Consider the following 23,040-nt stretch of genomic DNA (forward strand, 5'->3'; position numbering starts at 1 on the left):
AGGATTCCAACGCTTCCTACCACCACCAAAGTCTGGCCTTTGCCCTCAGTTACTGGGAGGTGATATCTAGGCCCCTGGAACGTCCTGCCTGATAGGAGTGTCTTTGTTAGTCTGGGGCCTTCAGACATCAGTCTAATGATGTGATTTATTATTATTTTTTTAATAAATTTATTTATTTTGGCTGCGTCAGGTCTTTGTTGCTGCACGCGGGCTTTCTCTAGTTGCGGTGAGCGTGGGTTACTCTTCATCACGGCTCGCGGTCTTCTCATTGCAGTAGCTTCTCTTGTTGCGGAGCACGGGCTCTAGGCACACGGGCTCTAGAGCTCAGGCTCAGTAGTTGTGGCGCACGGGCTTAGCTGCTCCGCGGCACACGGGATCTTCCTGCACCAGGGCTCGAACCCATGTCCCCTGAATTGGCAGGCAGACTCTTAACCACTGCCACCAGGGAAGTCCCTAGTGATGTGATTTATGATGAGGGCGTTGGGACACGGGGCATCTGGAGGGGCTGGAGACTAAAGCTATTAGCCAGAACCTCCGGGAGGGGCTGGAGAATAAACGTTAGCCACGTGGGCATATGTGATTAAGCCCCAAGAAAAACTCTGGACACCAAAGTCTTAGGCAAGCTTCCCAGCTTGGCCACACTCCGTGGGTTACAGTCAGGAGGTCTGTGACAGGACTCCACTCCACTGGGAAAGGACCATCAGACACTTCACGCTGGGACCCCTCCCAATCCCAGATGGGTCCTGTGCTTCCGTCCTTGGTTTTTGAATGTGTATCCTTTCTCTATAATAAAACCATAATCTTAGTGCTTTCCTGCATTCTGTGAGCCTCTCTAGCAAATAACCCACTGATGGTCATGGGGACCCAGAACTTGCAGCTGGTGTCTGAAATGAGGGCAGTCTTTTGGGGACCATGCCCTCCAACGGTGCAGTTTGCCAACTGTTTGTTCCCCCCCCACCCCCCCACTACGTGCCTTACTATACCCTTCACCACCTGCCCACCCCTTGCCAACCAGACCTCATCCCTGGGCCTCTCCACCTCGCCCCCACCTCATTCCTCACAAGAGTCAGGTGTGCTCCCACCCAGGGCCCTGGAGAGCTCCTTCCCAGACATCTAGCAAGTTAACTCCCTCCCCTCTTTCAGACCTTTTATTCAAATGTCACCTCCTTGGTGAGGCCTCCTCTAGCCCTCACCCCAAACTCCCCCCACGCCACACACCTACCTCTTTCCCTGCTCTACCTTTTCCTCTTTGAACACTACCACCGTGTCCACCATACGCTTAATTTTATACATCTTCTTTCTTCTCCATCTCCTCACGAGAATATAAGCCCCAAGGAGACAAGGATCTTTGTACTGTGTTCCTTCCTGTGACCCCAGGCATGTGCTGAGCACACAATAAATTCTTGTTGAATGAAGAACCTGCAGCATCTTTTAGAAGTACCTTTTAGAAAACAGGCCACCCCACTCCCACTTTTTCTGCCAGAAAGGTGAAGTCTGCAAAACAGGAAAAGTGACCACGCTTGGCTGGAGACCACTGCCGAGGAGGTGGTCAGGAAGAGTCAGCAGGAGCTGAGACCTCCGGGCCGGGTGGGAGCCGGGATGCTAGTTCGTCCTGACACCACCTTGCTGTTGTGACCTCGACAGGCCCCTTCCTCCCTGGTCCTGATCACTTGGGGGGGGTCCAGTGGGGGAGAGGGGAAGAAGGGGAGAGAATTTCCTGCCGTTGACAGCGGGTAGAGGGAAGAGGAGGCCATACCAGGTAGGGGTGACTTTTATTTGAAACCAGAAAACACCCTATTTTGGGGTTCATCTGTAACAGTTAAAAAAAAAAAGAAGAGAGAGAGAGAGAAACCAGAACTCAAAGGGCCTGCGGAGGGGAGGGGAAGGGTAGTGGGCCCCGGTCAGGCCAGGTAGGGGAAGCGGAGCAGCAGCCCCTCGTGGGGCTCCAGGTTCAGGTGCTCCAGCTCAAGAGAGGCGCCCTCCTTGCGGCCTGGCTGTGTGCTGAGCAGCAGATCCACACTGGCTGGCAGGCTGGCGCCGGCAGGCAGGCTGGAGGCCCCCAGGCTAGCAGGCTGGCGCACATCCCCGAAGTTGAGCACTATGAGGAAACGCTCGCTCTGGTCCCACTGCCGGATATAGGCGAAGAGGTCGGGCCCTGAGGTGAGCGCGTGGAAATCTCCGTGCAGCAGGGAGCGCTCCTTACCCCGCTGATCACTCAGCCATCGGAACAGGGAGAGGAGGGAGCCAGGGTCTTCGCTCTGGCCCTGCAAACGGTAAAGTGGTAAAGATACAGCAGAAAGGGGTGGAGGGCTCCCCGGGGCGCGAACTCCCACCAGCCACCTGCCCTCACCCCTTGCCGATCAGGCCCCGCCCATCTAAAACCCTTACCTTCACAGTCATGGTAGTGTTTACAGGTCCTGAAGTGTTGGGAAAGCTGGATTCATCCCACAGCATGACCGGGGCCTTCACAGGCTAAGAGGCAGGGAGAACAGGACTTGGAAAGACCTGGGCTGCTCTCCAACTCCTCCTCCCGCTTCCAGCCCCACAGAAGTATAACGTCCCCCACCTCAGGGCCTCACCCCCTGTCCCCTAGCCTAGAGGGCGCTTCTCCCGGACAGCCACAAGCTAGCCCCTCACTGCCCGCCGGTCCCTGCTCAGGTGCCTCCATCGGGTTTCCTGTGGCCATTTGATATAAAACCACCCACGTCCCCGCTCTCTAGGCCCCTTACCCTGCTTTCTCGCACACACCAGCACCTGGCGCCTTTATCAACATGCGCTTACTATCTAATTTCACCACCTCCAGCTCCTTTGTGCACCGCTGTATTTTTGTTTCCTCCACGCATAGCCTACAGGAATTACTGCATAAAGCTTTGTGGAGTAAGTGAATGACAGGTTCTATAAATAGCAGCTTAGGTGTCAACCTCCAACCCTGTGGCTAAAGCTAACCGGGTGCCTCCATGGTCTTACCCCACCAAGGCACTCGCTGCATGTACTTCTCTTACTCATCTGGTTCCCCCACGCAACTCTGAGTTCCTGGAGAGCAGAGCCTGACACGGAGTACCCGCTGCCCAGTGAATGAACGAATTACCGAGTGATGGCTACCATACTGAACTCCTACCAGGAGCCAGGTACTGCATTTTAAAATACGCCCTCAGGGCTTCCCTGGTGACGCAGTGGTTGAGAGTCTGCCTGCTGATGCAGGGGACACGGGTTCGTGCCCCGGTCCGGGAAGATCCCACATGCCGCGGAGCGGCTGGGCCTGTCAGCCATGGCCGCTGAGCCTGCACGTCCAGAGCCTGTGCTCCGCGACGGGAGAGGCCACAACAGTGAGAGGCCCGCGTACCGCAAAAACAAAACAAAACAAAACAAAACAAATAAATAAATAAAAATAAAATACGCCCTCATTCAGTCCTAACTACCCTTATAAAAAAAGTAGTATCACGGCAGACATGACCAAGAGTCAGAGAAGTGAAATAACCTGTCAAGGCCACACAGCAACTGCCCAGGTGGCTGACTAGCAATCCAACGCAGGCTCCTCCCCAAGTCTCTTGCCCGTCCATTGCCAGCCACAGAACCACCGTGACGGATGAATGCAGCCTCCCCCACTGTGCTGGGCAGGCAGCAAGCGATACCTGTCCAGGAAGGGCAGCTTCCTCTAGGCCAATCTCGTCTCCATAGCTGAAAACTGGGGTCCCTGGCAGGGTGAAGAGCAGCAGCTGGTAGAGTCGGAGGAGCTGAGGTGGCACGAAGGAAGTCAGGAGCCCCGACTGAGACAACTGCAGGAATGGAAGCACTGGTGAGCCCCAAGGCCTGCCTCTGCCTCCACCTTCCAACACTCCTTTCTTCCAAAAGGCCTCCTGCCCCCTCTCCTACCACTGTGGTACTCACACTCCAGCTGCACCAGTGGCTGCCAAAGGCGTCCAAATACTGGGTGACCAGGAAATTTGTATGCTTCCCAGTGAAATTGGAGGTTGACAGGTAAGAGCTGGTCAACAACAGGTCCTTGGTGGAATCGAGCAGGCTGAGGATCTGCTGAAGGTCGGAGGAGTCTGTGCCTGCGATCAAGAGCCTGCACAGAGCAGAGCAGGAGTCAAGGGTAGTACAGGACAAGAAAGGAAGAAGGTTTTCTGGACTAGGACCTCTGCTTCCTGGGGCTAACACTCCGCTGAGGGGTTCCCACAAAGGAGCTGAGTTAGGGGAGCCAGGGTCTGGTACCCACCTATCTTCACTGAAGCTCTTAGTGATATTCTGCCACTCCGCCAAGAGTGAAGACGCATCCTAGAAGGAAAAGAGCAGAGGCAAGAAGCAGGGCACACTACCAGGCCCTGGCGGGTGCTTCTGTTCTCACCCAGGCTCTGCTTCTCGCGTGGAAAGGGTACTCACTGTCAGATTCCCCACATCCCGAACCTGGAACCCATCCACACCAGCCTGCAGCCAAAACCTCAGCGCTTCCTACAGGAGGGAGGCAAAAGAACAGAGGAAAGATATCAACACTCATGCAAGGGCTCAGCCCACACGAGATCTTGCCTACCATGCACTCTCCCGTGGCCTCTGGAGTCACTTGCCGTGAACGGTCTCACTTTCTTGCCTCTGTTATAAACCTGGAGGTAGCCTTTAGTTCCCTTCCATTCTAACCTATCATTGATTCTCTTAGTGATATAACGCTTTACTTCTCTACTCCTCCTCATGGTGAATCACAAAGCTTTACCTTTTTTTTTTTTTAAGCTTTACGTTTGACCCCTACAGAAAAGACCTGTGAGAAAAGTGTGTTCATGCATGCAGCTTCATGTGACGCTTAGCGCGTGCGGAATGCTGGTGTACTCATCTGCAGATAAGGAGACCACGCCAGAGACGCAAGGAGGCGCGCCCAAGGCCACAAGCAGAGAGCAGCAGAGATGGGCGCGGAAATGCTAACCAAGATCCCAAGAAGAGTATACTTACTCCTCTCCCAGTTTCCTGGAGCCTGGGGAGGGTGTAAGTAAAACAGCTAGTCAGAGCCAAGACCAAGGATAAAAAAGTGAAATTCAAAGCACAGCCCCAGGGCAGTTTAGCCAAAGATTTGAAAAGAGAAGCCAGCTCTGCAGAACAGGCCCAGGCCTGAAGCCCTGGCATTCATGGGGCACATGACATGGAACCCCACTCCTGCTGCCCCTCTCTTCCTCTTTCTCTCTCTGATCCATGTGCTCTCTCCTCTAGTCTCCATCTTCATCTGAGGCTACAACACCTCATGCCACACCATCTGAAAACATTCCCTTCTCAGTAACTTTTAAAGGGTCTTCCAGCAAGTAGCAAGGAATGAACCGAATGACCCCAAGAGTCAACTGAAATCAGTCAACTGGGACGACAGAATTCTACCTCAGAATCACGGCTGCCAGCAAAGTGTCAGAGTCTGCCTCCATTTTTGTTCTACCCTTTCTGAACTGGTCAGTGTCCTGGAACCCAGGCATTAGGAGCTGGGATGACATTCAAAGCCCCACTCCCAGCCTGCAGGGTACAGAGTTCGAGCCTAGGCCTTCAGAGTAGGCAGATTAGAGAGATAAGACTAGTTGGAACATCAAATCCCAGGGCACATTAAAGACCTGTGAACCTTAGCTTCCTCATTTACAGATTAGGGACACTGACAGGGACCTTGTTTGGTTATACAGGCGATTAAAGAAGGTATATAAAGTACTCAGCATACTCCCAGACACATAGGAAGACCCCAGTGCTTACAATTTCAGACTGGGCTCCACTCCAAAACACATCAAATAAGACAAGGGAAACCAGACAGGACAGAATTCCCATAGAGAAAGGGCTTCCTCTCCCAAAAGGAAGAAAATTCACATCTGAGAAATTCCCTTCCTGGCACTGTCACCCTCAGAGTCAGGGAAACAAGGAAAATGAGTGGTCAGAAAAGGAACAAACAAAAATAGGGGTGCAATGTTTGCCTATCCTTCTGCCTGTGGGAGGAGCACGCCTGCTTGGCTCCAAGGAGCAAGGGGCCCCTTGGCTGGCACCGGGCTACGTTTATAGAACTCACTGTGAAAGGACGCAACAGCCCCAGCGTCCTGCTCCCACATGCCACAGGCACCAACACACTCACCTTCACTTTGGTGGCCACAGTGTCAATCTGAGTGGAGTGGAACCACAGGTTCTGGCCCTTGTAGTTGGGAGTGAGGTCTAGGATGACCCGGATGCCTAGAACAATGGAGGGGGAGGCAGTTGATAGAAAGACTCTGGGGGGAGGGGAAAGGAGGAAATCAACAAATATAAGTCGGCAGAGTATTTCCTACGTATTGGTACAAAAGCTTAGACTTGAACCCTGGCAAAACTCATTCCTTTGAAACAGAGATATGAGCAAGTGGCAGGGCGGGAGGCGGGGGGAGGGTAGTGTAACAGAGAAGGCTGAGCTTATGAGGCCCTGGGCCCCTCACCCCCAAGGCAAACCCTGTTCAATGTAAGAAAAGATTTTACTTGGATTTTTTTTCAAAAGGATCCACTCTTTTACAAGCTTTAAAACCACTGATTTAGCAAAAACCTACATTTTGCAAATAAGGGCACTGAAGGCCAGAAGTTAAATAACTGCACGTCCAAGTATAGAAAGTCTCTGAACCACCTGACAAGTCCATTTTAGGCTGAAGCCTAACAAACCTCCCGTGTACCTGCCTTAGGAAAACTCTGAGCCACTCAGCAATACACCAGACAGTAAAGCTATCCGGCCTTTCCTCTGGCCAGAAGGCCAAGCCCTTCCTAGCTGCTCGCGAGCTCTAGGACACCCACTCTTTTTCTTGGCCGATTGCAGGAGACTGTCAAAATCTTCCTTGGAGCCGAAAGTGGGGGCGATCTGTTCCAAGTTGGTCCCTGTGAGGTCATCCTTCTGGTTCTGGTGAATTGGGCCCAACACAAAACCTTTTACCTTCAGGGTGCTCAAGTAATCAAGCCGCCCCTTCAGGCCTGAAATGGAGAAGCAGAGTTTAAAGTGACGCCTCCCTGAGGCCCCTGATCGCCCCTATTCTCCCCGAGACGAAGTTGGGGGGGGCGGTTTGGCTGGATCACGAGACAAGCTGTTGTAAGGAGACTAGAACATTGCTTCAGAAACCGGCAGCGATAGGCTACTGGCGCCGGGAGGGGGGGAAGGGAGCATGCTGAGTCAGCCACCCTCAGGAAAGAGGGAGTGGGGGGCGGTTTCCTTCGAAGAAAGAAAGAGGGGCTACGTCCCGGGGGTCGGTCACCAGTACCAGGAAGGGTGGAGAACCACCTGGGTCAATCTGGGCACAGGGGTCGAAGCCGGTGACCAGTTAAACCAGGGGAACGCGGGGTGGGGCTGGGGGAGCCCCGGACTCACCCACTAGGTCGCCTGCGTCGCGGCCCTGGAAGGCCTGAAGGTCGCCAATGCGGTAGAGGGCGCCCTTGTGCCACCAGCTCATTGCGGGCAGCTCGCGGCAGCGCGGCGCCCGAACGATGATGACCACGGCGCCCGCCAGCATGCCCAGCCAGCCGAGCCAGAAGAGCAGCAGCAGCGCCCAGCGGGTGCGTACCCAGCCAGGCCTGCCTGCCACCTTCAGCAGCTCCTCTTTAGACAGGCCTGTGAACTTGGCCGCGGCCGCCGCGTCCGCCTCGTCGTCGGCCACCTTGATCTTCACCAGACCATTCTTCTCGGTGCCGCCCGCCACGGCCACGGCCACAGCCGCCCCCGACGCCGCGTTCATCGGCTGCTTCTCGGGTTCCAGCTCGTTCAGCTCCACTTCCTTCATGTCCACCTCGGCGTCCTGGCTCATGGTGCCTGCGAAACCGGCAACACGACGCAGCCTGCGGTCAGCTGGTGGCTGGATAGCTGCCCGGACCTCCCGGCCCCAGAACAGTCTCCCAGGTTTCCGTGACTCCGCTCAGCTTCCACGACCGCGTCTGCGGCCGGGCGGGCGCGGTCTCTGGGACTGGGCACGGGAGCCCCGCCCCGGCCCGCCCCTTAAAGTGGAACATCCTGGATTGCTCTTCCAGGGACTGAAAGGGTGGGCGGCGGCCGAGGGAATAATATTGGGAACTCGCTTCCGACGGCCGTGTGGTCGAATTCCTCACCTCGAACAGTCTAGCCCTAAGGTTCGGACACAAAGAAGGCTGAGCACGGAGCCACCTTTAGGTGGGCGGGGTCTGTGCTTTGTCCTGCCTCAGGTCCCCGCTGGTCCCTCGCGCTGCCGGAAAGTGGGCCAAAGGGGATATCCAGAACTGCGGGGGGGTCCCGAGGCCCTTCTTTGCCCACACCGAAGGTTTGTGACTTCCCTGGACACCACCCTCCATTTGCCCCTGGCCCAGGGCTCAGGCCACCGCCTGGTCTTCCCAACTTCGCATGGCCACTTGTACTCTCAGAGCCAATCAAACTCAACTCAGCCCTTTCCCCCACCAGACCTTGTCTTCTCAGGCCTCTGGGACTTGGCGCTAGACCTCCGATTCCCCGCAGGGCTACTCCCACTCTTTCAAGATATCTTGAATTTAGTTCAATTAATTCATCATGCGGCAACTATTTACTGAGTGCCCACTACAGTACTGTGCTTTATTAACTTTAGTGAATTAACCCTAATCTAGCCTTCCCCATGATATTTTATGATAAATCTGTTTGGACAGCACAGTTGCTGACACTCCCCATCTTACCCTACCCCACCCCCACTTTCTGGCCCCAGGATGTCGGGCAGCTAGGAACCTGACATCCAAAAGAGATGGATGGACAGCCTCGGGGCTGACAACATTCTGGGGCTGGGCCTCAGTTAGAGGCCCCCACCTTCTCCTTACACCAGATCAGAAGATTGCCATGGCCAGAATCTTCCCCTCCTTGCAGGGCCTCCCACACATTAGGCCAATCTCCCCACGGTGCCATGGTTCCCTTACCTCCCTTACCCCTTCACTATGCTAGGCCTTGGAGGCAGCTGGTACTGCAGAGGCCTTGAAAACCACCCAACTTCTCCCCACAGAGGTCCTTGGATTGAGAATGAGACAATTCACAGCAGGGACTGCCGGACATCAACACCATGAGGTGCCAACACTCTCAGGAACTTCTTGTTCCTGCGCACTGCCAGCTGGGTTATTTTCAGAGAGGCGCTGAAGGAAATAAGTTCTTTCTCCCTCTCCCACCTGGGCTGGAAGCCAAGATAGCTGTGTATTTGGAAGAAAGCAGAAGCCAAGATCTGAAGAAATAGAAAAGGTACCAAAGGAGAGCCAAGAGAGTGAAAAGGCTCATCCCGTGCCATTCCCCTTCCTTCTTCGTACCAGAGCCCATCCCCATCCCTCACCCCAGGCAAGCGGGTAGAGGTTGGAGTTCAGACCTGTGCTCAATGATGATAAGGAGTCCAGGGTGCCCTGGGCATGCCAACCAGGGGCTGTGAACAGACTTTATCACCAGCATGAAAGCTCAAAGTTAAGGACTGTGGGGTCAGACACTCTCCTTGAGATAGTCCAACATAACACCCCCATACATACACATAGTATCTTACTCACAGCCCCCCATGGCTCCAGAAAGATGAAACAAATCCCTCCTGCATGCGGTAAATAAGCTAACAACTTACCTTCCCAAGTTTATCACCCACCACACCTGCCACAGGGACCACCCTCCAGCAACATCAGCCTTCAAACACCCGTTAGTCCCACAACACACCCAGCTTTGTCAGGCCTCTGCATCTTTGTACATGCCATTCCCTCTGTGTTCTGCCCTTCCTGTTCTGCCACCCTGCCTCATAAGCTCCAATTCCTTCCAGACCTAGCTCAAAGGATAGCTTTTCTCAACTCCCCCGAAAGGATTACTTTCCATCCACTGTGCACCTCTCTCTTCTACAATTCACGTCTCATTTGTTCATTACATTTCCTTGTCTGAGTGTCGGCGCTTCAAGACGAGTGGCAGGGGCCTCGTGCTATTTGTTCATGGACGTGCCTGCTCAGGGGTAGCACACAGTAGGCACTTTGTAAGTGTTTGGTAAACGAGTGGATGAACTATTATCAATCAAACCCAAATTGCTCCCTTCTTAGAAATAATTCAACAGAAGTAGCATGTATTTGAAAAGAAATGTGCACCTCAGTGTTCATAGCAGCATTATTTACAATTGCAAAGATATGGAGGCAACCTAAGTGTCATCAACAGATAAATGGATAAAGAAGATGTCATATATACATATATACACACATATACATGTATACACACATAATGGAATACTACTCAGCCATAAGAAAGAAGGAAATTTTGCCATTTGCAGCAATGTGGAAGGAACTTGGAGGGCATTATGCTACGTGAAATAAGTCAGAAAAAGAAAAATACTGTATGATATCCCTTATATGTGGAATCTAAAATATACAACAAACTAGTAAATATTATACAACAAAAAAGAAGCAGACTCACAGATAGAGAAAACAAACGTGGTTTGTTTGTTGCAATATAGGGGTGAGGGAGCAGGAGATACAAACTACTGGGTATAAGATTGGCTCCAGGATGTACTATACGACATGGGGAATATAGCCAATATTTTTTAATAGCTGAAATGGAAAGTAACCTTTAAAATTGTATTAAAAATTTTTAATTAAAAAAATAAAATGCAGGGCTTCCCTGGTGGCGCAGTGGTTGAGTCCGCCTGCCGATGCAGAGGACGCGGGTTCGTGCCCCGGTCCGGGAAGATCCCACATGCCGCGGAGCGGCTGGGCCCGTGAGCCATGGCCGCTGAGCCTGCGCGTCCGGAGCCTGTGTTCTGCAACGGGAGAGGCCACAACAGTGAGAGGCCCGCGTACCGCAAAATAAATAAATGAATAAATAAATAATAAAATGTAAAAACAAAAGTAGCGTGTGAAGGTAAAGGGATAAAAGTGAAAAGGAATTTAAACAACACTGTATGGTATCAAGATGAAGCTGTTTATGTAGGAAAACAAACCAAAACTTGTAACTGTTCAATCAAATAAAACAAAGAATAAATCTGGGTGAAGGAGAGGACAGAAAAGCAACAGGGCAAGACTGCAGAGAAGAGGACTGAAGGTGACTCGAGATCCTCAGATCCTACAATGCATGTTGCTAAATATAAAACTTAGTATTTACTATAGAATTCAAAGTATATAATGTGTTCAAGAAGAATTTAGCCTTCAAGAAAAGGCTGGGACAAAGCAAAGAAAAAAGCAGTTCAAGAGTCCAGAGGCCAATAAGGACGAAATAATGAGGCCACAAGCCTTCAGGACTTTACACTCACTCAGAAGATGGGGGTGGGGCCCTGAAGTTCAGAGGGCCAAGTGCACAGAGAAAGTTCCTTTCTAATCCCCTGTTGAAAAAATTCATGTCACCTGTTTCCCAACAAGTGAGGATTACTTGATCTTAGCCAAAAGATATGGAAGTTTTTTCCCCCTCAGTGTGTTAAAAAAAAAATTCCAAAGACAGAGCAAAGATGGGAGGATAGTTAGAAACTTAGGAGACTGTCCAACAGACACGGCAACGCTGCCAAAGCTGAAGACATAATTCCAAAACACCCAGAAAAAAAGCATTCAGGCTCTGCCTCTAAACTACCCATCAGCCTTGAGTTTAGCCATTTGAAAAATGGATGACGGCTGAAGTTAAGGAACCAAGCGTTTGGAAGCCAAAGTGCAGCTGAGATGAAAGCAGAGGAGGAGGCTGACCCCAACCACAGGGGCCCACTTGGCCGCTGTTATTAGAAGAAGCGATGTTGAAATATTACTTTACTACAAATCCTGCAGAAGGGGCACTGGCTGCTGAAGAGAACTGTCAGAGCTGTCTTAGTGAAGGGTGAGGAACGTGAGGGGGAATAAAAGCCAGAAAGAGTAAAGGAAACGCCAACCAAAGCCTTCTCTTAGAAGAAGAGAAATGAAAACATCTGAAAAGTATCTCATACTCACAATGGACAAATGAATAACACTGCAGCAAGCCATTCTCTCTAATGCAACCAAGTATTAAAAGAGAAACACCAGAGATACAGCAGATCAAGTTATGGAAGAGTTAGAGAAGTACTTTTAACATATTACCCTTGGATAGATGACATCATATATTCAATTGATCAGGACTTCCCTGATCAGTTTCTTAACCACTGGTGGCGCAGTGGTTAAGAATCTGCCTGACAATGCAGGGGACACAGGTTCCAGCCGTGGTCCAGGAAGATCCCACATGCCGTGGAGCAACTAAGCCCGGCACCACAACTACTGAGCCTGCGCTCTAGAGCCCACGAGCCACGACTACTGAAGCCCGCGCTCCTAGAGCCCGTACTCCGCAACAAGAGAAGCCACCACAATGAGAAGCCCGTGCACCGCAACAAAGAGTAGCCCCCGCCCGCCGCAACTAGAGAAAGCCCACACGCAGCAACAAAGACCCAACGCAGCCAAAAAACAAACAAAAAAACAAATTCAACTTTAAAAAAAAATAAATCTCAACTTTAAAAACAAAAGATATTCAACTGATCAGAGACAGAATACTGATCTCATCAAAAGGCTAATTGGTAATAAGAGATTAAATGATTCCTTAAACGATCACCAAAGTACTCCAACGTCAGCTCCTTCTGCAGTTCTAGTCACGCAATACTGTTGGGTATTGTCATCTTCCCCATCTCCACTGCTCCTCAAAACTTTCTATCATCACATTCTTTAGAAGAAAGTCACTAAGTGTAGCCACACTCAAGAGGTATGAGGTTAAGCTCTGCCTCCCAGAGCTGGGAGTATCTTCATAAATTATTTGGGATTTTTCTGTATGGAAGATTTGTCTCTTTTCCCTTATTTATTTATTTATCTATTCATTTATTTATATCAGTATAAGTCAACATATGTATGTATTCTTGGATACTTATTTTATACTTTGGGTTAGAATCCAACACTATATTGCTTTGCTGCTCAAATTATTCCAGCTTTGGCCACTGTGAGCTCTTTCAGTCTGGCCACTGTGTCCTTTTAATACATTCCCCCCTCCCCCCCCCCCCCCGCCCTTTTTGTAACACTACTCTGCTTTCTGGCACTGCAAGATGCTCCAGGTTCATCTTGTATATTCTCTAGGGCCCCAGCCCTAGAATCAGCCATTTCTCCAAGGAGCCCTGGTCCCTTTTATTGGAGAATGGTATTAGAAATCAAGATATGGGCACTCAGGTGTCTTTTTTTTTTTGTTAATAAATTTATTTGTTTATTGGCTGTGTTGGGTCTTCGTTGCTGCACACGGGCTTTCTCTAGTTGCGGTGAGCGGGGGCTACTCTTCGTTGCGGTGCGCGGGCTTCTCATTGGGTGGCTTCCCCTATTGCAGAGCACAGGCTCTAGGCAGTTCAGTAGTTGTGAAACGTGGGCTCAGTAGTTGTGGCTCGCGGTCTCCAGAGCGCAGGTTCAGTAGCTGTGTTGCCCGGGCTTAGTTGCTCCGCAGCATGTGGGATGTTCCGGGACCAGGGCTCAAACCGTATCCCCTGCATTGCAGGCAGATTCTTAACCACTGCGCCACCACGGAAGTCCCTCAGGTGTCCTTTGATGAACAAAAGTTATCCATCAAAAATATATCAGTCTCGGTAATCCGCCTGCCAATGCAGAGGACACGGGTTCGAGCCCTGGTCCCAGAAGATCCCACATGCCACGAAGCAACTAAGTTTGTGCGCCACAACTACTGAGCCTGCACTCTAGAGCCTGCGAGCCACAACTGCTGAGCCCACAAGACACAACTACCAAAGCCCACACACCTAGAGCCCGTGATCCACAACAAGAGAGGCCACTACAATGAGAAGCCCCTGCACCGCAACGAAGAGTAGCCCCCACTCGCCACAACCAGAGAAAGCCCATGTGTAGCAACGAAGACCCAACACAGCCAAAAATAAATCAATAAAATAAAATAAATTTAAAAATATATATATATATCAGTCTCGGGACTTCCCTGGTGATCCAGTGGTTAAGACTCCACATTCCCAATGCAAGGGGCCCAGGTTCGATCCCTGCTCAGTGAACTAGATCCTGCGTGCCACAACTAAAGATCCTGCATGCTGCAACTAAAGATCCCACATGCCACAACTAAAAGATCCCACATGCCACAACTAAAGATCCCACATGCCGCAACTAAAGATCCCGCATGCCGCAACTAAAAGATCCCACATGCCACAACTAAGACCCGGAGCAGCCAAATAAATAAATAAATAAAATATTAAAAAAGCAAATAAATAAAGGGCCTGTATTATTTAATATATATGTATATATTAAATATATATATATCAGGTATATATTTATATATTATTAAATATACACATGTATATCAGTCTTGGGAATTCCCTGGCAGTCCAGTGGTTAGGACTCCGCACTTTCACTGCTGATGGCGTGAGTGCGATCCCTAGTCAAGGAACTAAGACCCCACAAGATACGTGGTGCAGCCAAAAAAAATTTTTTTCTTTAAATATATATATATCTCTCTCTCAGTCTTTTCTTGTATACTCTGGTTTTGGGGGTTTTTAGTGTCCTATTTTTTTTTTCAACATCTTTATTGGAGTAAATTGCTTTACATTGTTGTGTTAGTTTCTGCTGTATAACCAAGTGAATCAGCTATAAGTATACTTATATCCCCATATCCCCATATCCTCTCCCTCTTGCATCTCCCTCCCACCCTCCCTACCCCACCCCTCTAGGTGGTCACAAAGCACCGAGCTGATCTCCCTGTGCTATGCGGCTGCTTCCCACTAGCCATATTACATTTGGTAGTGTATATATATCAATGCCACACTCTCACTTCATCCCAGCTTGCCCCCTCCCCTTGTTCTTAAGTCCATTCTCTACATCTGCGTCTTTATTCCTGTCCTCCCCCTAGGTTCTTCAGAACCATTTTTTTTTTTTAGATTCCATATATATGTGTTAGCATACGGTATTTGTTTTTCTCTTTCTGACGTACTTCACTCTGTATGACAGATTCTAGGTCCAGCCACCTCACTACAAATAACTCAATTTTGTTTCTTTTTATGGATAAGTAATATTCTATTGTATATATGTGCCACATCTTCTTTATCCATTCATCTGTCGACGGACTTTAATGTCCTATTTTTTAAATCTTTCCTTACTTCAAGGCCTGAAAGATACTCATCTATATTTTCTACACAAAAAAAGGAAGGTTTTATTTTTGACATTGCAATCCTTAATCAATCTTTAGTTTATGTTTACTTATGGCATAAGGTAGAGAGCCTATCTAATTTTTTTTCCACATGGGTAACTGTAACACAATTAAAATACATATATATATTCGGTCTTTGTCCCTAGTTCCTGACAGAGAGCTCCTAACTCCCTTAGAATCTCGTGGGTGATAGGAATGTCTTTTGTTTTAATGAGGCCACTCTTGGTGGACTTCTAGAAAGCTTGAAGATGGGGGCTGGTTATCAGAAAGTCATGATTGGAAGGTTGGAACTTTCAGTCCCACCCCCCAACCTCTGGGAAGGGGAGAGGGGCTAGAGACTGGGTTAATCACCAATGGCAATGATTTAATCACTCATACCTACATAATGAAACCTCCATTAAAAACCCCTAAATGATAGGGTTCACAGTTTCCGAGTTGGTGAACACATCAGGGTGCGGGTGAGGTGGCACAAACACCCCCACTCCTTGCCCTATGCATTCTTCCATTTGGCTGTTCCTGAGTTGCATCCTTTATAATAAACTGGTAATAGTAAAACGCTGTACACGTCCTCAGTCCCTCAAGAACCCCATTTATTCTCAAATCTACTAAAGGACCCCCAGATCTTTGTTCATCTTTAGTTAGTTCTATATTTCTACTTATTCAAAATTAATCTTATCTTGCCATTCCCACAATCCCCTATAGCCTCTCCTCCTCAATCCCCCTGCTCAATATCACAGTTCAGTGAGTGACACTGGCATTCTTCCAGTTTTCTAGGCCAGAAGCACTTGGGCAATTTTCTTAGCTCTTACATCTCCCTATCCTCCTTGTCCAGCTAGATGCTGGCATAAACTCTGTAGCCTGGTTAATATAATTACAGTATCTCCACTTAAAGAAAAACAGAAACTTCTCCTGCCTGCTATCACACAGTTCTCTAAACAAGTTGGAAATGGTTCCAAGTCTCCATCCAGACTTAAAATGTGCCAGTTCTTTTTTTTTTTTTTTTTTTTTTTGCGGTACGCGGGCCTTTCACTGTTGTGGCCTCTCCCGTTGCGGAGCACAGGCTCCGGACGCGCAGGCTCAGCGGCCATGGCTCACGGACCCAGCAGCTCCGCGGCATGTGGGATCTTCCCGGACTGGGGCACGAACCCGTGTCCCCTGCATCGGCAGGCGGACTCCCAACCACTGCGCCACCAGGGAAGCCCCAAAATGTGCCAGTTCTTGATCCTGCATTCAGTATTTCAAATCCTGTCTTATAAATGTATTTATACAAATAAATATATTTGTATTTACTATAAGACAATGTATTAATATACTTGCATAAGCAAATGTATTAATAAACAAAGCTCTCAAGCACTTTTGATTTTCACAGGCATTCAAAATGGCTAAATGTTACCAGAGCTTTCCAAAAATACAATCCTAAAGACACATAATGAGACGTTGGGATCTCAGATTTCAATATGCACTTCCTGAACATAAACTCTTCCTTCATTCCCTCAAGGCAAGTGACTCGGTATTTGAATAGCTCCACCCACATCTGCCCCTGCTCCTACCTGTGCTCCCTTTTGGGTCAATTATAGGAAAAATCCTCTTAGGGCTCCATGCAGGGAAATAGATGCCTGACTACCTTTTTCAAAAAAAATTTTATATTCAGTAAGGTGAAAAGGGGGTATATAGTGTTGAGAAGTAGACATTTAGGGACAAGTATGGAATATAACAGAAACCTGAATTTGAAATAACCACTCACTCTGGACCTAAAGTGGTTAATTTCAACAACTCTCTGTAAAATAATTTGGACTACAGATAAACTAAAGACAAATTAAAAAAAAAAAAAGTAAAATACATCACTAAGAAGGGAAACCCTCTTTTCTATTTCAAAATAGAAACTGTTACACTAATGAAATGCTAACTAGAATGTAACCAATCTGAGAAAGGAAATAAACTTTTTCCTTACAATCAGTGATTACCACAGCCTGATTTTCACAGCTTCTTTTGAACCATTATAAGTCCCCAATAACACATGTTCCCAGAGGTGCTGCAATACCAGGCTGTGATACTGCGATATAAGAAATATGTATTTGGGACTTCCCGGGTGGTCCAGTGGTTATGACTCCGCACTTCCCCTGCAGGGAGCACGGGTTCAATCCCCTAGTCAGGGAACTAAGAACCCATATGCGGTGCGGCCAACAGAAGGAAGGAAGGAATTTGGTCTTCATTCCACTTTCCTGGAACAAGAGCTTCTAAAACCTTTGGAATCTCTAGAGTAAAGAGTGTCATTTTGTATGTTAACAAGGTGACCTGGGTGGGGGTGGGTGGGTTCCAGGATGAAGACTTGTTGCCAGAAGAACCTGAGTAACTAGGAGTTTGGAACTTTCAGCGCCACCCCTCGGCCTCCAGAGGGGAGAGGAGCTGAAGCCTGAGCAATCACCAGTGGCCAGTGATCATGCCTATCTAATGGAAACACCATACAAATCCTAATCAACAGGGTTTGGAGAGCTTCCAGGCTGATGAACACATCCATTTGCCAAGCAGATGTCACACCTCAAGTCCACAGGGTCATAAGACTCTGCACTTGGAACCTCACCCTATGTACCTCTTCATCTGGCTGTTCATTTGTATGCTTTATAATATCCTTTATAATGAACTGATAATAGTATGTAAAGTATTTCCCTGAGTTCTATGAGCTGCTATAGCAAATTCAAACCTGAGGAGGGGGTTGTGGGAACCCCTAATCTTTAGCCAACTCAAAAGTGTGGGTAACTTGCAGATCCACTACTTGAGATTGTTGTGTGAAGTGGGGAACAGTCTGTGAGACTGAGCCCTTACTTAACCTGTGGGGTCTGTGCAACCCCAGGTAGTTTTAGAACTGAATGAAATTGTAGGACATCCAGTTGGCGTCCCCACAGCACTGGAGAATTGCTTGGTGGAAAACCCACACATTAAGTGTCAGAAGTACTCTGTGCAGAAAACATCATGGTAGTTAGCAGTAAACAGGCCATTAAAGCAGATTCTTCTCACAGACCCTCGCACTCAAATCTGGAAATGTTATTTAAGGAAGCTTTTTTCTTACTCATTTCACTCAACAGAAAAGGTACAAAATATCTACGGAAATGTAGACATTTAGAGAGATATTTTTAAATAGCAGAAATCTAGATTCTGGTTATCACACTTCCATGAAAAGAGTAAATGATCTCAAACAAAAATTTGTACTATTGGGCTTCCCTGGTGGCGCAGTGGTTGAGAGTCCGCCTGCCGATGCAAGGCACGCGGGTTCGTACCCCGGTCCGGGAAGATCCCACATGCCGCGGAGCGGCTGGGCACGTGAGCCATGGCCGCTGAGCCTGAGCGTCCGGAGCCTGTGCTCCGCAACGGGAGAGGCCACAACGGTGACAGGCCCGCGTACCGCAAAAAAAAAAAAGAAAGAAAAAAATTTGTACAGTTAAAGGTGCTGACTAGAGACAAAATTAAAACTCAAAAGTCTAAGAAAAATGGGTCTTATAGCAAGTTTGGAAAGGGGAGTCCTTTTTCATCCTCAAATTAGAAAGCAGCATTAGAACTGAGTTACCATAGAGCAAGTTTCTTTTTTTTTTTTAACACTAAAGAGGCGTTTAATTATGTAGCGTTATTTCTAAGTACAAAGACTTTCCCAATCACATCACTTAGAGATCATTTTCTCCACTGCTCTGTTTGGCCGCCAGTCTCTTGTCTCTCTCCTCAGCAATGGTAAGGTGGACACCCTTTCCACGAGGAAGAGAGATCCATGGTTTTTCGCCTTTGCCAATAACGAAAATGTTGGAGAGCTGGGTGGCAAAGCTATTGCCGTTGGCATCTTTCACATGAACTACATCAAAAGCACCAGGATGTCTCTCCCGGTTAGTGATCACACCAATTCTTCCCAGGTTAGCACCTCCAGTCACCATGCACAGGTTACCAGTGTCAAATTTGATGAAATCAGTAATCTTGCCAGTCTCCAAATCAATCTGAATGGTGTCATTCACCTTGATGAGGGGATCAGGGTAGCGGATGGTGCGAGCATCATGGGTCACCAGATGAGGGATTCCTTTTGTCCCCACAAAGATCTTTCTCACTTTGCATAACTTATACTCGGCCTCCTCAGGTGTAATACGATGAACAGCAAAGCGACCCTTGGTGTCATAGATCAGACGAAAATTCTCTCCAGTCTTGTCAATGCTGATGACATCCATAAAACCAACAGGGTAGGTTATATCAGTGCGGACCTTGCCATCAATCTTAATGAAACGCTGCATGCAGATCTTCTTTACTTCATCTCCTGTTAGGGCATATTTAAGTCTGTTCCTTAGGAAAATAATTAGGGGGAGACATTCCCTCAGCTTGTGGGGACTGGTAGATGGACGAGGAGCAAACACACCAGTCAGTTTATCCAGCATCCAATGCTTTGGAGCTGCTACGCGCTTCAGGTGCTTTTTGGGACCACGAGCCATGGCTGCGCTAGGCACGGAAAGAGTGAGCAAGTTTCTTTAAAATAGTAATATCAATAATTCACAAAACACTTGTATAGGTAACTAAAATTTGATTTGGGGAATAAAACTGATACCTAAATGTTTTTCTTACTTATAGAAAATAAAATTCTGTATAGAAAAATCAAACTGAATCTAGACAAATTATTAGAATAAGAGTTCAATAAAATACTAGACATAAAATAATATACAAAAACAATTCTGTTCTGTACACCAGTAGCAAACAACTAGAAAATGTCTTTTTTTTAAAGTTGCCATATACACTAGCAATGAAAACTAAGAGCTAAGATAAAATCTAACAGTAAATAGATAACTTCTTTATGAAGGAAAAGATAATATCCTGCAGAAACTCATTCACACAAAAAACACTGAGTACCTAGTATGTGCCAGGCACTTTTCTATGAGCTGGGGTGGTAGCGAGGAAAGAGACCCTGCTTTCATGAAGCTTAATTCCACTGAGTGAAAGAAAGACAATTAAAAAATACTCAACCATACACAGTATGTCAAATGATTACAAGTGCTTTGAAAAGATAGAGGAGGGTGAGAAGGAGACTACTTTATTCAAGGAAATCATCTCTGATGAGGTGACATTTGAGCAAAGACCCAAGGTGGTAAAGGAACAAAGGAGCTTTCTAAAAGAAAGTTTTCTAGGTGAGGGAATAATAGCAAGTGTAAAGACCAAAAGGAGAAGTGTCACATATTCATGAATAGAAAGATTTGATGTCATAAAGAAATTAATGCTCCCTGATGAAATAAAATTAAGTCAAGATAAGAAAAATTTAACATAAAGTTTTTCTCTGCAGTTTGAGCCACTCCACTGCCCTTTCAGTGTGCATTGTGCATCTGCATTATGCGTTAACTAGATCCCCTTAGAACACACAGCAATGCCTACTTGCAAAAAGAAACAACAAACAAACAAACAAAGCAATTTCCTCCTGGCACCAGGAAGGTAACTCCTCAGAAGATAAGATAACATTCCTTTCTCAATTCTGTAAGGGGTCACAATAACTCACAGCTCGCCTTGTTGGACTATGTTACTTTGATTTATGACCCTTTGTCTCAAAAACTTATAAAACTGTGCTTTGACCTCTAACAGAGGAATAGTCCTCAGAGCTTTCTGAAAGACTGTCTCCTGGGTTATAATCCTCAGGTTGGCTTAAATAAAATTTTCCAGTTCTTTCTTAGATTGACTATTGGTTAATTTTTTCATTGACATCCCTGAACAATCTGTCTATCCACTGCAATTCCAATACAAATCTGAATATCTATTCTTGGGAACTTTATGATTCTATAACACGTGTAAGAGAAAAGGGCCAAAAACAGTAAAGATATTTTTTTTAAAAAGTAATATTTTTGAAGACAAATCCTACCATATACCAAGCATGTTATATTCTTAAGTAATAATAATAGCATGCTAAAGTAATAATAATAGCATGCTATAGCCACAGGGATGGACAAACGGACCAATAGAACAGAATATGAAATCTAAAAGAAACTCATGCATATTTGAAACCTTAATATATGCAGAGATAATATTACAATCACTGGAGGAAGGAATAGCTATTCACCAAATGGTGCTGAAAAAAATAAAATTAGGTCATTATTTAAAAGTAAACACAATAATATATTCCAAGTGATTAAAAGACCTAAGTATGAAAAGCAAATATTTAAAATTTTTAGAAAAAAAATTAGAATATCTTTCTGACTTCAAGGTAAGGAAGGAGTTCTTAAACAAGACACAAAAGCACAAAACATTAAGAAAAGAACTGATAAATTCTGCAAGAAAAATCTGTGCATCACGAGACCATAACAAACTGAAAAGACAAGCCACAAACGGGAGAAGACATAGTATCTGAAACTAATAAAACAACAGAGTCTTGCATAAAACATATAACTCACTGAAAACCAGTAAGGAAAAGGCCAACAACCTGGTAGGAAAAAAAAAAATTTACAGACTACGAACAGTCATTTCACAAAATTGGATACACCAAAGAATGGCCAGTGAACTCTTGACACATTACATAACCTTAGTAGTAACCAAGAAAATGCAAATTAAAATCACAACAAAATATAATTTTATGTCCATCAGATTGGCAATATTAAAACATCTGACTGAACCAAGTGATGACAAGAACATGAAATTGCATAAGTGACAACATTAACTGGTACAATCTCTCTAGGTGAGCAATTTGCAAAAGCCTGTAGAATTGAAAATACTCATAGCTATTACCCAGAAATGTCATTCCTGGATTCATAACCCAGAGAAACTCTCATCCACATGCACAAAGCAATATACAAAGGATTTCACTGCAGCACTGGTTAAGTAGTAAAAACTTGGAAATCTTAAAAAGGGTTTATCACTAGGGGACAAAATAATTTGTAGAAAACGTCTAATTAGAGTACTATAACTAAATCTTAAAGAGCTAGGGCACAAAAAGACAGAAAAAATGCATCAAAACTGTAATGTTAAAGAAAAAGGGGGAAATAGCAGGTTTCACCTTAAAATTTTTTTCCAAAAACTAAATGATACACAGAACACCAGCAGTCTGCATTTTCTTTTTAATAAATTTATTTATTTATTTATTTATTTTTGGCTGTGTTGGGTCTTCGTTGCTGTGCGGCCTTTCTCTAGCTGTGGCAAGAGGGGGCTACTCTTTGTGGCAGTGCGTGGGCTTCGCAGTGCGTGGGCTTCTCATTGCGGTGCCTTCTCTTATTGCGAAGCACGGGTCTCTAGGCGTGTGGGTTTCAGCAGTTGTTGCACACAGGCTCAGTAGTTGTGGCTCACGGGCTCTAGAGCGCAGGCTCAGAGTTGCGGTGCACGGGCTTAGTTGCTCCGTGGCATGCGGGATCTTCCTGGACCAGGGCTCAAACCCGTGTCCCTTGCACTGGCAGGCAGATTCTTAACCACTGTGCCACCAGGGAAGTCCAACAGTCTGCACTTTAATTGACATCTATCCCAAAAGGGAGAACCACACCATTCATGGAGGAACTGAGACAGCAGACTGATTTGTGGAATGGAAGGAACAAGCCTCTGGTTCATCTCCCTGTTCCAAAATTCCACTTAATAAGGTATCCTCAGGGCTTCCCTGGTGGTGTATTGGTTAAGAATCTGCCTGCCAACACAGGGGACACGGGTTCGAGCCCTGGTTTGGGAAGATCCCACATGCCACAGAGCAACTAAGCCCATGTGCCGTAACTACTGAGCCTGCGCTCTAGAGCCCACGAGCCACAACTACTGAAGCCCGGGCGCCTAGAGCCCGTGCTCCACAACAAAAGAAGACACTGCAATGAGGAGCCCACACACCGCAATGAAGAGTAGCCCTCGCTCGCCGCAACTAGAGAAAGCCCGCGCACAGCAACGAACACCCAACCTAGCCAAAAATAAAATAAATATAATAAATTATTTTTTTAATAAAATAAAATAAATAAAGTATCCTCAGGTAGAGGATTTATGAGATGTTAAATGATAAGAACAGATACTAACCTTGA

The 23,040-nt window shown here is 46.9% G+C and overlaps 2 protein-coding genes across 2 annotated transcripts; both read right to left on the reverse strand.

Moving 5' to 3' along the window:
• Positions 1–1,760: 1,760 nt before the first annotated feature.
• SLC3A2 (solute carrier family 3 member 2) lies at positions 1,761–7,908 on the reverse strand. The gene is made up of 9 exons (XM_079929913.1): positions 7,325–7,908; positions 6,760–6,933; positions 6,083–6,177; positions 4,384–4,452; positions 4,220–4,278; positions 3,889–4,069; positions 3,633–3,776; positions 2,389–2,472; positions 1,761–2,264 (listed from the first exon to the last, which is right to left on the reverse strand). The coding sequence occupies exons 1-9, from the start codon at positions 7,755–7,757 to the stop codon at positions 1,902–1,904; spliced, it is 1,602 nt and encodes a 533-aa protein (XP_079786039.1). The 5' UTR covers positions 7,758–7,908; the 3' UTR covers positions 1,761–1,901.
• Positions 7,909–18,699: 10,791 nt separating this feature from the next.
• Positions 18,700–19,545, reverse strand: LOC307190632 (small ribosomal subunit protein eS4-like). Its single transcript, XM_079929914.1, has one exon. It carries the CDS (start codon positions 19,513–19,515, stop codon positions 18,712–18,714), a length of 804 nt encoding a protein of 267 aa, XP_079786040.1. The 5' UTR covers positions 19,516–19,545; the 3' UTR covers positions 18,700–18,711.
• Between the last annotated feature and the right edge of the window lie 3,495 nt (positions 19,546–23,040).

This window comes from Stenella coeruleoalba (assembly GCF_951394435.1).
Source record: "Stenella coeruleoalba genome assembly, chromosome: 8".
Classification (NCBI taxonomy): Eukaryota; Metazoa; Chordata; class Mammalia; order Artiodactyla; family Delphinidae; genus Stenella; species Stenella coeruleoalba.